At 38.0% G+C, this 17218-nt stretch overlaps 1 protein-coding gene across 3 annotated transcripts in view; it reads right to left on the reverse strand.

Moving 5' to 3' along the window:
• Positions 1 to 17218, reverse strand: part of TRAPPC9 (trafficking protein particle complex 9) — a 472762-nt gene that overhangs the window by 311291 nt on the left and 144253 nt on the right. For all 3 annotated transcript variants that reach the window (XM_021387135.1, XM_021387133.1, XM_021387134.1), the window contains one exon: positions 6724 to 6866. In XM_021387135.1, the coding sequence (XP_021242810.1) occupies positions 6724 to 6866 (143 nt within the window). The remainder of the gene's footprint in view (positions 1 to 6723; positions 6867 to 17218) is intronic.

Raw genomic sequence — 17218 nt, forward strand, 5'->3', positions numbered from 1 at the left:
AGCCTAATTCCCTCTTCATATCAATTTTCACTACAGGTAAACTTATGGAAGACCATCCTTTGAAAGACAGAAATGAAATGACCTACTTCAGTGTCAGTAAATGAGATTTTACAAGTAAATCATACTCACACAAGTGTGAGAAAGGAATTCCAGCATGAATTTGCTGAACTGCTGCACACAGTTCAAGTCAGCAATCTGCTGCTTAAACTAAGTTCTGTACCAGAAAAATTTCAAATGTCATATTGTTTTAAGGATTTCAAGGCAATTGAGAAAATCTGAGACTATTAGTCACTGCCTCCATACTAGTTAAATGAGTTTTTTTGAAAATTGCATAAGTTTATTAAAAAAAAAATTGAATACTCATACTAATGAATGGATCCAAAGATGAATTTGTTACAGACCATAGCAGTCTACTGAAATTTTTGCCTGAAAAACAGCAGTCATAAGCCTCTGTTACGAGGAACTGGGAAAGATTATCCAACATTTGCTCAGTTTCTTGTTATTTTAACAAACTATCCCAATTTCTTCTTCTTCTAACAAACTATCTACCACCATGTAATGTTTTACACTAAATATTTAGTGGATTGGGAAGGGATGTACAGGGTAAGCCACTGGGAGAAATCTGCCAAAATTTATCTAGAGTGATCATAAAAACTTCATTTTCCTGGGAAATTGTATTTAAAACTATCCAGAAAAACACATCAGACACTGGAAATACATAATATGTCTTTTTCTGAACAGAATGATGTACACATTATTGCATTGTATTAAAACATCAGAGAAAATGAAGATGAATGTACGTAGAGTCTGGTTTAAGTTCTAGAAAGGATTTTACTTTTGTTCCAATCTTCCATTTTGACTGCTGTTGGAAAGGAAACAAGCCTGAGTCAAACAAGCAGTTTCAAAGCCTAAGTGGAAAAATACTAAAAATCACATTCTGCAAACAATCTCCCTTTCAATTATCTTCCCTGTTTGTCTCCTGTGTTTCCTCTAGAAGAATCTACCATGTATTTCACGTGCAAGATTTTATTTTACTCGTACTATGAAAGTCAGTATCTCAGGAGGCTGTGCAGGCAAAAGCTACAATTAGAAAGAAAGATGTTTTCAGTTGGATGAATTATAATCTAAAGGTCTCAGAATAACGTGCCCAATTAAGTCAGTACTTATTTCAAACGCTAAAAGATAAGATTTATTTATTGTTAATTCTACAATGTCTTGGAGATTTATTGCATAAATTAATTTCTATTATCTTCCATTACAGAACCCGGGATATAACACAAAGAGAAGTTAGTGACATGATGAATCGAGCCACGTATTAAAAACCTTATAGTGTCTGTTAGGATTACAGAAATAGTCACAAAAGTGGGGCCATGGGAACTTAGACAAAAGGCAATTACACTGTGATCTAGAAATTTCTTTCAGGGGTATTGTAATTACTATTCCAACCTTCTCTGAAATGACATCAGAGGATATACTTCAGTAATATTTAACACAATATTAAAAACCAGATGCAGCTGTCATGCTCTAATGACAGCTCACTGCAGTGAATAATCTTATTGCTGTTCTGTTTCTAGCTTTGTGGTAAAGTCAGTCTAAACAAGAAACACTCAGAGGAGTTTTGGCAAGTTATTGACATCCTGACTCAGCTTAGTTTGCCATCAACTGAAACGAACGAGCGTTTGCACACCCACATTTTTGTTTGTTTCCTTCATGCTTTCTTTAAATGGTCATACCCAATATCCCTGCTCAACATGACGCCAGAGAGTGAAGAGAAGCACTTGGAAATGACAACAGGCAGTCACAGGCTGGAATGCAACCCAACTCCCCCAAATCCACCAACAAGCACAATCACCTCATATAGCACAGCAAAACAGTGATTTAGAAGATGAGTTCTACATGGTAAGCATCTTTGTTGTTGCTACTTTGTTTAGAATAGTTTCCTTAGTTCCATCTAATTTTTACTAAACTCCCTACAAATGAAGCTTTCCACCTCAGTTTATTAACTCATAAGTTCATATATCTTACTGTTAAAAGGTCTTTTCCACATATTCCAAGAATTGTCCTCATCCGACTTTTCCTAGTTGTAAAACTTCTCAATTACGCTAAATATTCCCAGCTCATCTATAAATACTTCCAGATTTATGTTCTCACATCTTCATGTGCCAAACTCTACGTATTTAACATTTTGATCTCAAAAATCAATGCCAACCAATCTGTAAGCTGCTATCTGCTGCACTTTCATGAACCCCCTGCAACATGCACAACTAGCAGAGTTTAGGGTTAGCAAGGTGATTTAACCACTGGACCTAATCTCCTGTGTGTCATGAGTTCTCTCTCAGTAAAATGTATCATCAGCTCAACGGCGTGAATTTAAATAAAGAATGTAGTCTAGAAAGACATCCAGTCTTGAGAATACAAAAAGAAGTTACTAAACCCATTCCTTGACAGTTTTTATAAATGGTTAATCAGTCTAACTGATCAAAAAGGCTTTACTTGAAATTTGTCCGGATTCTTTTTTGACTGTTTTATTTTTTAATATAAGAGTGAACTGAACACTGTGGAGATACCTTGCCATTTTAGACAGGCTATAGCTTGGCCTTCTTCACAAACTGAAACGACTGATCTTCAGGTGGCCAACTGAAAGAGTTTTGCTTTACACTTCAAAAATCTATGGCATTTGAGCACTGCAAGATTGAAAAACATAAGGTCAGAAACTGCTGCCTGTCAGCAGGTAGTTGATTCTCATACTGAATGTAGTAAGTATGAACACTTACGTTAAAAATTCAGTTACAGAAATGCGAGAAGTGTTTCAGAAAATGCTAAAGAACTTCTCTACTGTGTAACCAAAACGTTTGCTAGAACATGGCCAAAGAAACACGTTATTTACTCTTCCATAGTTTTTAAGTGATGAGCAGGATTTCTAACCCAAACCTGGCTCCTGCAGGGTGTATGTTGCAATTTATTGTACTGAAAATGTGGGCAATCAGGGACACAAGAATTGAAATTCTGAATATCGTGTCTGGTTTCGTTAAGACCCAACCTTCAGCCCATCCAACAGAGGATCTCCTGAGCACTCTCCACACAGACAAGATCACTCTTTTCCTGTCTTAGGTGAAGCCCGAGTTGGAAAAACTGGATACTGACATGACCCAAAGCACTGAGAGGCCTTAGACGAGGAACACACTGCAGGCATTACTGTGGACTGATGCCCTTTTAAAAGAACTAAATCACTTCATTAAATGACATACATTACTGCTACAAAGGAAAATGAATCTACAGTTAGATGGCACTTTTTGAACTTTACAGTGTCAGACCTGCTGTGTTGCCTTTTTTTTTTTATCTTACTCAATTACAAGAACAGAGTCTCAGCCTCTGCTCTTGCCAAAAAAGATGTGCAGCTGAAGCTGTAAGGTGGTTTTAAGATTGGAAGAAAACTTGGCTGCCTCGAGAAAATTAAGAAATTTACTTTGCTCATCTTCTTGAAATTGGACAATGTAAGGGTAAGACCAAGTCTTATGCAAAAGGGGAATGCAGCATCCTTGTTTCACTATGTGTGGACTTCATGTACAAATCCACATTTTCCAGCTTTTGGAGATGGTTCTCATTTACTTTTGCATAGATGGGATACGGGCAAAGGATGCAAGGAAAAAAAGTACCCTCCGCTGCATGCAGAGCCTATCTTATTACAATTTTAATTATTAATCACAGGATAATAATTTCCTTTCTAAGACAAATAAGCAAATCAAGGATTACAGTGACATGACCAGAGGCAAACCATTTCCAAGCATGAGGCTTTTCCATCAGTCCTTTTGGCAGCTCAATGAGCATAGATGAGATACCCAGTCAAGCTCCTTGGTGCAGAATACGGCTGCTAACTGACAGAACATCACCTCTTCTGACAGGAGGGCTGGTATCTGAATCACAATTAGGCAATAGATCACACACTGTAGCACAGCGAGGGCTGCATCAAGCTAAGGTGCCCCTACTGACCAGCACAGATAAAAGGTTAAAAGAATCTCTGGCCAGGATGGAATGCATCTTAACACAGAGTAAAGATGCAGCTAATGAAACTTCTGTCTATAAAGCACCAGCCTGTGCATGAGTGGAAGGCATAATTATGGCCAGATACTTAGAAAACAAAAACAAAGCAAAATCAACCCCCGCTCTCACAAAAAAAAAAAAAAAAAACATAAGATATTTCAGAGCTATCTCCCATGCATGTCTGCTCAAATAGAAGAAATACCACCTGCATATGGAAGACTTTTACATAAACCATAATCTTTTATGTTACACTGGGGGGGAAAAAAGTGATTTCATTAACATTTTCCTGGATTTTGTTTTTGTTTTATTTTCCTGTAAAGACCTAAGGGAAGAATCAATGTTTAGAGTTTTATATTTCACTTTGATTTTTAGCCCAGCAGCTATTAAGCTACTGTTTCTTATATTTATTGCGGTAAAATGTTAAAAAAAAAAAAAATCCAGAAAATGAAAACAATGTTAACTTTCATTCTGGAATGACAGCTGAGTAGGTAAGCTACAAAACATAGTCTCATATAATGACTAAACAAAAAGAAGTTCAGTGCCGAGAATAGAATTTAAGTAGTGAAATCTCAGCTGCAACTCAATGGGAAATCTGACTCAAGCTTTTAAAAAAGCAAGCAAAAATACAAAATATCATTTTCAGTGAACCTCAGATATTGGCAGAGATGATCAACAATCAAAAAACAAACATTCATTTAATGACAAATATTTATCCTCAGCAGTTTGGAAAATGATGTATTTTCACTCATTTTAAAACATCAAATTATATATGACTTCTGATGGAAGATCACCATTGGGAAGCACAAAAGTAAAGGAAAAGCATCACTACTCACTATGGAACAAAGAATACGAGGTAATAAACACTTAATATGCTTCACAACTGAGCAATGCATACCTATGTAAGATAACAGATTCAAATACTCATTTGACAAGTCCTGTAATGCAACATTTCTGAAAGAAATTTAGGCATCTGTCCCCAAAAGAGTGTATCATTTAGGATCCCAAATTTAAAATCAGTAACATCTTTAACTTCACCTCCAATCAGCAAGTCGGTTTCCACTGACTTAAACACTGATCTATGTGAGGAACAGGCAAAGAATGAAGAAAATGCATGCAATATGAGCTGCAGCAAACTCAATTCCATTGCTCAAGAATTCTTGAGGTTTCGTACTTTTGTATTTTGCAAGCTATGGTGGGATTCATCCACCCCTGGACATTTCCGCAATAGTACGACAGTGGTGACTCATTTCTTCCCTTTGAAAAATGAAGTATGGTGCCAACATCACATAAACTAGTAGGCCTACTCCTGCGTTTTCTTTCTGAATCTTCTCATTGAAAAATATCTTGGAACCAATACGAATGTCTTGATCAATTAAGTTCACTCTCAACTCTCAAAGCAGTATTACATAAACGCACTAAAATAATTTCAAACTAAAAAAAAAAAAGCTTGCTCCCACAATGCATGCCGGAACACTTTTCAATAACCCTGCTACTTTGGTGTGTTAGAAGAGGATTTCTAAAACAAACATAGAACCACAGAATATCCTAGGTTGGAAGGGAAGAACAGGGATCATCCAGTCCAACTTGTGGCTACATACAGGACCACTCTAAATCCAAGACCTATCTCTGAGAGCACTGTCCAAACACTGCCCAAACTCTGGCAGCTTGAGGCCCTGACCATTGCCATTGGGTGCCATGACCATTGTCCAGTGCCTCATGCCATTCCTATACACTTTGTAACAACTGTAAAAAAAAACATTTCTCACTTCTTTGTATTTGTACCTCAGAAGTACTTATGCACTGAAAGCAAGCCCGCCCTCAGCCTCTCTTCCCAGCAAAGACAAGCATGGTTATTCATCTTTTTGGTGAGAGCTATTCAAAGGCCACCTTTGGAACTTTCAGAGTTTTAATACATCCCAAAGATTTAAACATGTTAGAGCATTTAATGACTGGTATAGGTGAATTCACACGTAGACATGTAATTAATTAAGGATCAGTAAAATCATGAAATTACAGAATATATTTTTGTAAAAACTGCTTTACTTAAGCAGTATACAAAGCACCAGTTAATAAAAATACACAGAATATGAACTGTGCATTTAGCAGCAAATAAAGACAATTTATAGCAAAACAATTACCTGTTATAACTGATTGCACTCAGTTGTTGATGAATGAAATTTTAACAGTTATGACATTTGACAACCATCAGGTGTTGCTAGGATTTTTAAAACTCACTAGCACATGTGAAACTACTCTGTCGCTAACAAGAGAGAAAGCACTGGAGGAGAAAATGTTTACAATTTATTCCCTATATTCAGAGACAATCATTTACACATACATTTTTGGTAAGACTCAGACAAACACAAAACAATACAGAATATACCACAACAGTGGAGGGAAATCAAAAGAAGTATTGTAATAAACAGGACAAACTCTGTCATTGGTAGAATAAACCCTTCTGAAATAATGTTTGAAACTCAGAAATTTTCCAGTGCACACGTGCACATCATAGCCTGCAGTTAAATAAGGTTAAATTCCTCCGTTAATTCGGAGGATTTTGAAAACTGGTTCACAAAACTCTTTGCCAACACATTGCTGGTGATTATTGAAAGTTCTGAGCATGCTTTTTAGTTTATAGCCAATGTAACAGAGACAATGAGACACACATAGCGTAAGGTTTACCTGGTTGCTGGAAGGGTGCTGACACGTGTAAAGAAAACAGAAGGCTCTACTTCTACATGAAGACCCAGTGAAAGGTTCCGGTAATATCCTTCAACATGTCCTGGTCCACCGGAGTATTTAAAATTCAGAATGGCTTCCAGCGTCTAGAGAAATAGAAGTAAATTACTTGTTAGTAATTAGTTATGTGTCATTACTGCGCATTTCAAAAGTACAATTAAAATAGATCACAGAAGTGATAGCAACAAAGTCTCTATGCCATCAAGAATTTGAATTTGCCTTCCTAACATACCTATTCTATAATCTGCAGAAAAAAAGGGAATCAAATGACTGCATCCCTAAGTTGCATTTTTTCCTTAATCCTTTCAAAAAATTTACAAGCAGAGAACAAAGTCAGGTGGACATAATTCCTCCTCATACAACATTTAATGTAGAAAAAATGAAGAGCTTATTTTTGCTTAGTAGAGTTTATAGATTATTAAATGATATGCTCTTCCACTCTTTTAAAAATATTCATCACTACATTACCTTTGTAATTAAATGAGAAACATAAATTTTGACTGTGGACTGACAAAGAAAAACAACAGAAAAGTAGAAGTATCTGGTCTCTATACTGTAAGCATACACTCATCTCCTTTAACTAGCAGACTACATTGTCATTAGTCTTATGGACTCATTACTCATTAGTACTGAGCCTTTACTTCTTTGTTGGAACTTTTGGGTTTTGTGTCTCTTTACTTAATAAACAGCCTGTGTGAAGCTTCCCAGCATAAGTGTCCATATCATTTTCAATGCTCAAGCTCAGAACAAACCTTTGGTTCACACAGACTGACCGTACGCCGCCTCTTCTTTTATTACACTCCTGAAGTATAATTTGCTTGAAGCAAGGTGAAAAATTAGGAAGTGTCATTGGGCTCTTTCCCAGCACTTATTCTAGTCCCTAGGCACCTGCAATTACCAATCTCACAGCAAGGATACAGACATTACCCTACCATGGACATTATTTACCAGATTAAGCTGAAGTCTATGTCTACAATTACAGCAGTTTCTAAAAAATATTTACAAATACTGCCTTCCTCCTCGCTCATTAGCTTTTAGCTTATTCTATATAGAATTAGAACACTTCCCCTCAAAAAAAAAAAAACATACAAAAAAAAAAAAAAGAAAACCCACAATCTCCAAGGCAACACCTTATTCTCAAAAAAAAATATATTCTTTTTCCTAAGCTCTAAGCAACAATTTACTAATTTAATGACTTAGAAAATATTTATACCATTTTGTTTCTAAACGTTGTTGATAGAAACACTGACAATCCATTTCTTAAAATAACCATAATCCAGTGATTTAAAGAATATCAAGTACTAAACCAATAGTTGTCATGGTTTTAGTGGCACGTGCACAGTTAAACATTTTGCACATTTCCAGATTGCTTTTAAGCAACGTGAAGTAACTCCATTTCTTAATTTACTTTCATTAAGATTCATAAGAGTCACATTAGAATACAAACAAAACTATCCACCGGCTATTTCGGACAAAGCCATCTACTCTGTTTATGTCAGCTCCTAATTTGTAGCTAATTAACTCAAGTTTAATTTATGTCAGGAGAGCTAATTAATATTAAATACAAAAATAAAAAAGCACAAACACATTCAAAACACACTTCATTCTAATTAACCATCTGGACTACTTAATAAAAATCAGAGCTAGACTCCACAAGTACAGGTATCTGTTGTACAGGGTTCTGTTGCAATGTGAGAATGCCCTTCAACTTTCATTAGATTTTCTGTGAAATCTCCAAGAACGTAAGCTCCATATTAGTGCTGTAATACCCAAAGCTTCTTGCATTGTAAACCTATTGAGGTGTTGTTCCATGCTTCATCCTGCATACGATCATGGCACAAGACTGCTCAATTAAGCCCAGTCCCATAGAATTACAAGTAAACATACCGTAAATGTTTGAAAGGTCACGCAGCGTTGTCACTGCCCATGCAAAATGCTTCCTAACATCAGGCACTAAATGAAAAAGCTCAAAAAAAAGCTACAAAATACTACCATTGATAAGCAGGAGAGTACAAAGGCATCATCATAATCTTGGTCTCTCCTGGAGAGAAGAATTTGCTGATAAACTTGCTGATGGCCCCAAGTATGTCTCTCACCCCATATGAGAGAACAGTGAAAGACTTAATGCTCTTCTATGAATTTTGACAGCAGAAGAGAATCTCTACCCACTCCAAATATAAAACCTAATTGGTGGCAAACAGATTTTGAATGCAAGAACTTCAGAGCACTGAACCTTGCACCCTCTGGCTGCAATAATGGAGCAGTGTTCCTATGAACATACATAGACACAAGGACACAACTCCAGGCAGACCATATACTGGGATTGTATACATATGTGCAGAGGAGGGGCATGATTGAGGGAAATGTTTTCCAGTGTCTTAGGGCAATCAGAGAAAGTTTAATTGCTTAGAATTCATATAATATGAACAAGATGTGGAAAAAAAAATTCAAATCTCCTTTAAAACCCTCTACGCACATGCACACACCTTGGGAAGGACTCCAATATCTATGATTGACTTTCTATCTCCACAATAGAACAAAAACCCTACACTTTCACAAGCTTGCAAAGCTCCAATTTAAAACAATTTACTGTTCTCTCCCACAGCACCTCCAGAGAAGAATAAGCCAAATGCTACAATCCCAGACTTAAATATCCTCGTATGCTTACTCCAGGGGCCTTGCAGAACCTACACAGATCACAACCTGTGCCAGCGCACGCTGCTGAGTCAGGTTCAGCTTGCCATCAACCAGAATCCCCACATCCCTTTCCACAGGGCTGCTCTTCAGCCTCTCATCCCCTAGTCTGTACATACAGCCAGGCTTGTTCCATCCCAGGTACACGTTCATGTATTTGTTCTTGTAAAACTTCATGCAGTTGGTGATTGCCCAGCACTCCAGTTTGTCAGCATCTTTCTTCGTGGCCTCTCTCCCCTAGGAGGAGTCAACAGCTCCTCCTAATTTAGTGTCATCCACGAACTCATATAGTGTACCTTCAAGTCCTGTTTCAGTGTCTTACATAATTACATTAAAAAGTAATACTTTCAAACAAAGGCTCACATAGACTGCATTTTCTAAATTCTCTTAGAATAGCAAAAATGACAAGATATAGACGTTAACATTTAATAGTAGATGAAATGCCAGTACTTAGCTACAGGCAGTTTGCTCCTGAGACTCTGCAGATACTGACTGCAATAATCATGAAGAAATATCAGAATGTAACTGTAGGCTCCCCATTAAGATTTTTAAAAGGCAGCATGAGGAGACTAAAAATATTTAAATTCAGAATGTAATGTTCTTTCCATTTTAGTTTCTGAACTGATTGTAGAAAACAACCCTTACTAATGAGCATAATTTCTCACGGGATTGGGGCTTGACATTTGAAAAGTAACATATTCTAGGTATGTAATATTCAAATATACCTTCTTCTTTTTTAAATCAAATTACATGCCCAACAGTAAACATGTTTTCATCCCAAATCCCATCATGCCCCTGGTCTCCTGCTTCTCATCCAAATTAGCACATGCATTAGCAGGACCTGCTCCAGAAGGAGAGTACGCACACATGAGTGCTTAGCCATTCTTCCTGATTGTAGCCCCTTTTCTCAGCTTTTTGGATGCCTTTTGTTTTCTGTTTGCTGGTTGTTGCTTATTTTTTCTTAGACATACTATTAATTCCTGGAAACAAAAATTTCAGCTGCTTAAGAATTTTTTGTGTACAATTATCTGGCAGTAGCAAAGAGAAAGCAAGTTTCTCAAATTAATGATGTTCTTTTCAGTAGAAGCACACAAACCTGGCAATAAATAAGCTGGTAACAGCAAAGAGCTGGCCAGCCAAAAGCATGATTAGAGGCATCCCACTTCCTCAACTCCAGGCATGCAGTGATGCAGAGCTGGTGGAAGCTCCCAGCTCTGCCCTTCCATAGCTCCCTTGTGGCTTCTGAGCTCTGCTCAGAGCTGCCATGCTGGCACACCTCATCCAAGCATATGGAACATGCTGCTCCAGCAACTCAATTCACACAGAAAAGCAGTACACTGAACACAGCTGAATCTTCATCAGGAGACACTGAGAATGTGAGTACTGAGAGGGAAACGGTACCTAGATGTCTACTCTGCTGAAAGCAAGGAAGATGGGACACAAACACACCAAACTCCTACACCTTGACAAGTTACTCAGTACAAAGACTCATGTCCAGGGTTAGATCTGGTCTGATGAAAAAATTCAGTCCTGGAACCTTCAAGTAAGATCACATCTCGGAAGTATATACTTGTGTCTATGTATTGATTTGGCTAGTGAAATGAATTCAAATTAGCACTTTGAGTTTTAAATTGCAATAGTCTAACAAAGGACAAACACTTGTCTTCAATAAAAGATGGCTGAATATTGCATTTGAACTGTCATTCTACATATCTGTCTGTTAGAATGAGTACATAGTCCATTGTTTCACATGGTAAGCTGACAAATGGTAAAGAACATATAGAAGTCAGGCTTAACAGTGGTGCTGGAAGAAATAACAGGTGATTTTGCATGCTTTTTCCATGAAGGAAACTATACTATTCCCTCAACCACTCTTATCTCCCTCTACTTGAAATACCTGTATTGAAAGGAAATTTGGGAGAAGTGGAGTGTGTGGAGAGCACTAAGTCTTTTCCTCATAAAGTTTATTTCAAGCTGAGTACTATTCCAAAACCAAAAATAATTTAGTCCTTCTTGATGTCTTTAGGAAACAAGGCCAGCATCACGTGCAATTCTGAGGCTACCTGAAAGGTCAAGGACACAAACTGAAGATCATTAGTGGAATATATTAGCAAACATATGTAAAATTTTTCTACCTGTGGAATATACTATATCATGTTTTATAAAAGCTACACTATCACAAATTGAAATGCCAAATTGAAATAACCAATGCAATGATTGCACAGTGAAGTCATGCAGCTTTGAAGAAATAATTCTATCCGCTCCTTGCTCTCTCACTGGAGAATATTTGACTAAAACTTTCAGCTAACATGGCTGATTTTTTGATACAGAAAATACAGATTCTGCCTTTCTTTCTGGACGCTTTTCTGTATTTTCTAGATGATAGAAAATCTCCTTTCTTTTTTTAGCTAAAAACAAATTTTTTATCTTTATGAAGAAATTAGAGAGTCATGAAAGGACAGGAACTACTTATCGATTTTTCTGAATGTAAACCATGAAGCAAAGCTGAATCTACTGGAATACTTAAACGATTAAGTTAGAATTCCTAATGTTCCCCAAAAAGGAAAAGGTGGCTCTCCAATGGATGCTGTTCCTTAAGGCACCGAAGAGTATAAATGATAGCCAGATCTTCAATACATTATAAAAAGGATGTGCATATTTAATCATTCTGTACTGCATATGTAATCATCCTGTAGGCCGGAACAGCAGGAAGCATTCTCCATAGTATTTTTTTTCCATGCATTCCATTACACATATGCAGGGCAATTACAAAAGCTATGAGAAAATCCTTAATAACTGATAAGCAATGAAATAAATTATGCCGCTGTAGTAAATCAGATCTTTGTATGTATAACTGCAAACCAAGCCCAAATTGCTATTACTGTTACACTACCACATAAGTCTGAAGCAAAATAATTTTCTTTTGTATGTGTTAATCAGGCAAATTTATACAACTAACCTACGTTCATGCTCTAGCATAGTTTTACTCAAGTACACCTATTGCATACACATTGACTTTCAGCAGCAATTTCTGCAGTACAGTGATGTTCATCGAGCTCATCCATCTACATTTATGTCTAGTTAAGCCCTGAACAATGAAACTGCTGCATCCCTTTGTAGAAATAGCACAATGGCAAGTAGCTGAAGCTAAATATAGCTCCTGCTGGCATATGCCGGGAATTAAAATAGTACATTTTTCCCCTCCCCAATCCTAAACCAGTAAGCTTCAGCAAGGAATCTCTAGCGAATACACACAGGAGCTCAATAAATCCCCCATTAAGCTTACAAGGCATATTCTGAATCTGTGCTAGCTAAAAATAGCCATGTTTATAATGAGAATGGAGATGTGAGCAGAATAATGTTAAGTTTCTAGGCAGGCACACTACAGTCATTCTGCATTAACTAGCAGGGTGAATCAAAGGTCATTCTAACAAACAGATATGTAGAATGACATATCAAATACAATATTTAATCATCTTTTATTGATGAGCATTCATCTGACATTTAACTGCGCACTTTCTAATCGGTTGCTCCTGCTACACATTCACAAGTTATTTTGTGTGTATTTTTTAGCTATAGCACCAGTTTTTACTTCAAAAGAAAAAACAGGAGTTTATAGCATTATTTCTAGAGTTTAGTTCCCCTCTGGGAACATTCAGGAAATATATACTTTTTCTTGTAATATTAATCAGATAATTCTGTTCTTTTTCATTATAGGCAAATTGCATCCAAGCCTCCAGGGCAGTAATATTGCAGTCAAACACTCAAGTGACTGATGCATGTTTATAACTGCCTCAAAGGTTTTACCTCTGTCAACTTATATGCAAGCAGGACTGGCCAAAGCTATCACAGCATCTCCTTATTCAGATAAGAAACTAGAAATAATTTAAATTGGAGTAACTTTCACGTGGAACATTCCCACCAAGAGTTTTGTGTCTACTGATGCTAAACTGCAGAAGCTCTTAGAAAAGCATATGCTAGGAAACCAAGTACCCCTGCCTCCTGTTCTTAAAGGAATGGAGAGGCGAGTCAGCACATACGTTCTGCAGTAACCTCTCTGACACCAAATCCTGCCCTGATTTTGAAGTAGGAAGGTACAAAGGAGAGTACGTGCAGGGATGTATGCTGATGAACAACTTCCCCACACGTACACGCTTTGAAAGGTGTTTTCTATGTGAAGACCAACAACTCAGCCTGATTCTCACAGGAGCGTCTCTATGCAACATGACAGTTTCTGAAAAAAAGCTACAGTACACCACCAAATGCATTTCCTCACTAAGCCTGGTCATTACATCCTGCAGCAAGGTCCCCAAAAGTAAGTGGTACAAGAAGCCATCAGATTACTCCACTGAAAGAACCCACCTGAGAGAGGTGGATATAATCAACTCTAGGGCACAACAAAGACAGCAAAGAACATGTATCCAACAGAAATACCCCATGTATCATAAAAATATAAATAACAAGATAGTGCAAAAACAGGCAGAGCCCCAGAATGAACATCAGCAAAAGAACAAAACAAGGGCTGCACAGCTGGCTCCCTAGTTAAGAATGACACATTTGAGCAAAGTTGCTACTCACCCACAACAGGTTCTCTCTCACTTTACTGAGAGAGAGCACACTGCATTTTTAATTGCCATCCACATTTTGCTAATGCAGACAAAGAAATCAAGTATTAACTTTCAGCGTGTATTTGGGGCAATTAGGCCTGGGGCCCCCAGCATAAGAAGGACGTGGAGCTCTTGGAACGAGTGCAGAGGAGGGCGACCAAGATGATCAGAGGGCTGGAGCACCTCTCCTATGAGGAAAGGTTGAGGGAACTGGGCTTGTTCAGTTTGGAGAAGAGAAGGCTCCGGGGAGACCTCATTGTGGTCTTCCAATACTTGAAGGGAGCGTATAAACAGGAGGGGGATTGATTGTTTGTGAGGGTGGATAGTGATAGGACAAGGGGGAATGGTTTTAAGCTGAGACAGGGGAGATTTAGGTTAGATATTAGGAGGAAGTTTTTCACACAGAGGGTGGTGACGCACTGGAACAGGTTGCCCAGGGAGGTTGTGGATGCCCCGTCCCTGGAGGCATTCAAGGCCAGACTGGACGTGGCTCTGGGCAGCCTGGTCTAGTGGTTGGCGACCCTGCACTTGGCAGGGGGGTTGAGACTCGATGATCTTTGAGGTCCTTTTCAACCCAAGCCATTCTATGATTCTATGATTCTACGATTCTATGATCCCCTTCTCCTGGGGAGAAGGATTTAGGGGTGTCAGTTGATGAAAGATTCAACATGAGCTGGCAATGTGTGCTTGCAGCCCAGGTGGTCAACTGTATCCTGGGCTGCATCAAGAGAAGTGTGACCAGCAGGTCAAGGGAGGTGATTCTGCCCCAATACTCTGCTCTCGTGAGACCCCACCTGGAGTACTGCATCCAGTTCTGGGACCCCTAACACAAGAAGGACATGGAGCTGTTGGAGCAGGTCCAGAGGAGGGCCATGAAGATGATCAGAGGGCGGGAGCACCTTCCCTATGAGGACAGGATGAGAAAGCTGGGGCTCTTCAGCCTGGAGAAGAGAAGGCTCTGAGGAGACTTTATAGCGGCCTTCCAGCACCTGAAGGGGGCCTACAGGAAAGCTGGGGGGGACTTTTTAGAAGGGCGTGTAGTGACACAACAAGGAGAAATGGTTATAAACAGGAAGAGGGTAGATTTAGACTAGATATTAGGAAAAAATTCTTTACTGAGCGTAGTGAGACACTGGAACATCTTTACAATTCTTCTCTATGTTTGCGTTAAACAATCCTGAACTTCTTCAGGAATTCCTGTGATTAGGAAGGATGAGCCCAATTAAGTGACTGTTCAAAAGCAGGAGCAAGTAAAAAAAGAGGTTTTAAAACTGGAATGCTTGAACAACTTAATCAACAGATCTGTTTATTCAGCATAGCTCATTATCATAAAAATATGGAAGACTGGTACTTCAGATTTTTCAGCTGCTATTTGCGTTGGAAATATGGGCTCTAGTAGCAAAATCATTTTCAAAATCAGTAAACTTATTGAGCTAAATTTACCACTGATTTAATGAGTTTTATCTGGAATGAGTACAGCAAATTCCTACTGTAGTATGGTGCTATGAACTAACAAAATGAAAAGATAATAAGATTTGTTTCCAGGCATTAAGGCTTCAGAAATCAAATGTGCCACAGTTTAGCTGGAACTCAGGTCCCAGACTTGTAGAACAGCAACACTTTCCATTCTAATACATCTGTTTCTTTCACTGGGCACGTTACCCTAAAGCTAATATGCCAAGCAACCAAGCATTCACTCGCATTATTAAAACATACAGTCCTCTTAACAAATGCAGTGCGTGTCTTTTCCTCACATATTTTTTCTCAATATGGGGAATTGGGATTTAGCTCATCGGTAAACACTAGAAGATAATTGCAGATATGAATCAGAAGTAGAGATGACACTAAAATTCATTTCCTTTCTTCATTGATCCCATTTTGCAGTAATTCAGCCAGGTAAAATTGGTCAGGGCCGACAAGTTCCTCCATCATTTCCTGCTCCATCTCTCACCTGCACTCCTGTAGGCTGAGCATAAACTTTAAATTGTGTTACAACAACAAAAGCACACAGATTCTACAAAGGCAAAGGTCTTAAAGCAGATGAAAGGCACCACAAATACTCCCTCAGAGATACAGAAGTCACTGGCAATTTGAATGCTGTGTCTGATACTGGTCTGCAGTATGCGTTTACTATTGATTTCTGAGAATGATCTTGTAATTCAGTTGATGCTTGAACCATCACTGTGCCACTACTGACGTGTGTATTCTTCATATTCTTCACATAGTTCAAAATAACAATTAAAAAAAAAGAATATCCTATGAAAATAACATTTTAAAGAAAAAAAAGAAGGCTTCAATATAAGTGGCGGATGTTCATTTTTCCCCCCTTCAACAAAATACTGTCTCAAAAGTCATTTGGAGGTTCAGTAGCTCACCGGTATCAAGAGAATTAATCAGCCGATTGAGAGCTATTTTCCTGAAGGAACCATGACAAATGTGATTCTAGAACCTATGCTGTAAAACCATCTAAAGCCATTATACACCAATAAATCAGGAGAAGACCCCACTCCAGAAAGAACAGAAAATCTCCTTTCTGTGTGAAAAGGTCAGTCTCTCATTCTTTCCCTCATTTTCTTTGAGAGACTCAAAGAAACACATTTCCCCACCTTCCAACATTTACTCACAAATATATAAAATTTCAGCAGAAAACTTTGTCATCTGAGCACTTCTCTCTCCAGGGATCCCCTGAATGGTCAACTGAGCTGAAGAAATTCTTAAATTTGAAAGTTTTCCTGAATAAATACATACATAATAAACATTTCTCTACACACACATTATGTAGACTACAAATATGTGATTATAATGCGTATATACTTAAGCAACTGGTGCCTGATGTTTAAATCAGTATTTCAATTCTGTTAGGGATGCTCACTTGATTTCTAATCTATGTGGTTAGCACACATTTAAAAGGATTACAAATGCTTATTTTAAAAAAAAAAAAAAAAAAACAACACACTGAGTCAGCTCACTCAGAGAACTTCATAAATATGCAGCAGGAAACTCCCCAACAGTGACTCATAACTTCAGAGGTTTAAAACAGTCAAATAATCATGAATTTTCCAACTGTTAGTCATACTTGACGAAATCCAAAGCCAAAACCATCCTGCTTCTGTGACTTCCACTCGGCCATGCATTAA

The sequence above is a fragment of the Numida meleagris genome, chromosome 2 (genome assembly GCF_002078875.1).
Source record: "Numida meleagris isolate 19003 breed g44 Domestic line chromosome 2, NumMel1.0, whole genome shotgun sequence".
NCBI classification, from domain to species: Eukaryota; Metazoa; Chordata; class Aves; order Galliformes; family Numididae; genus Numida; species Numida meleagris.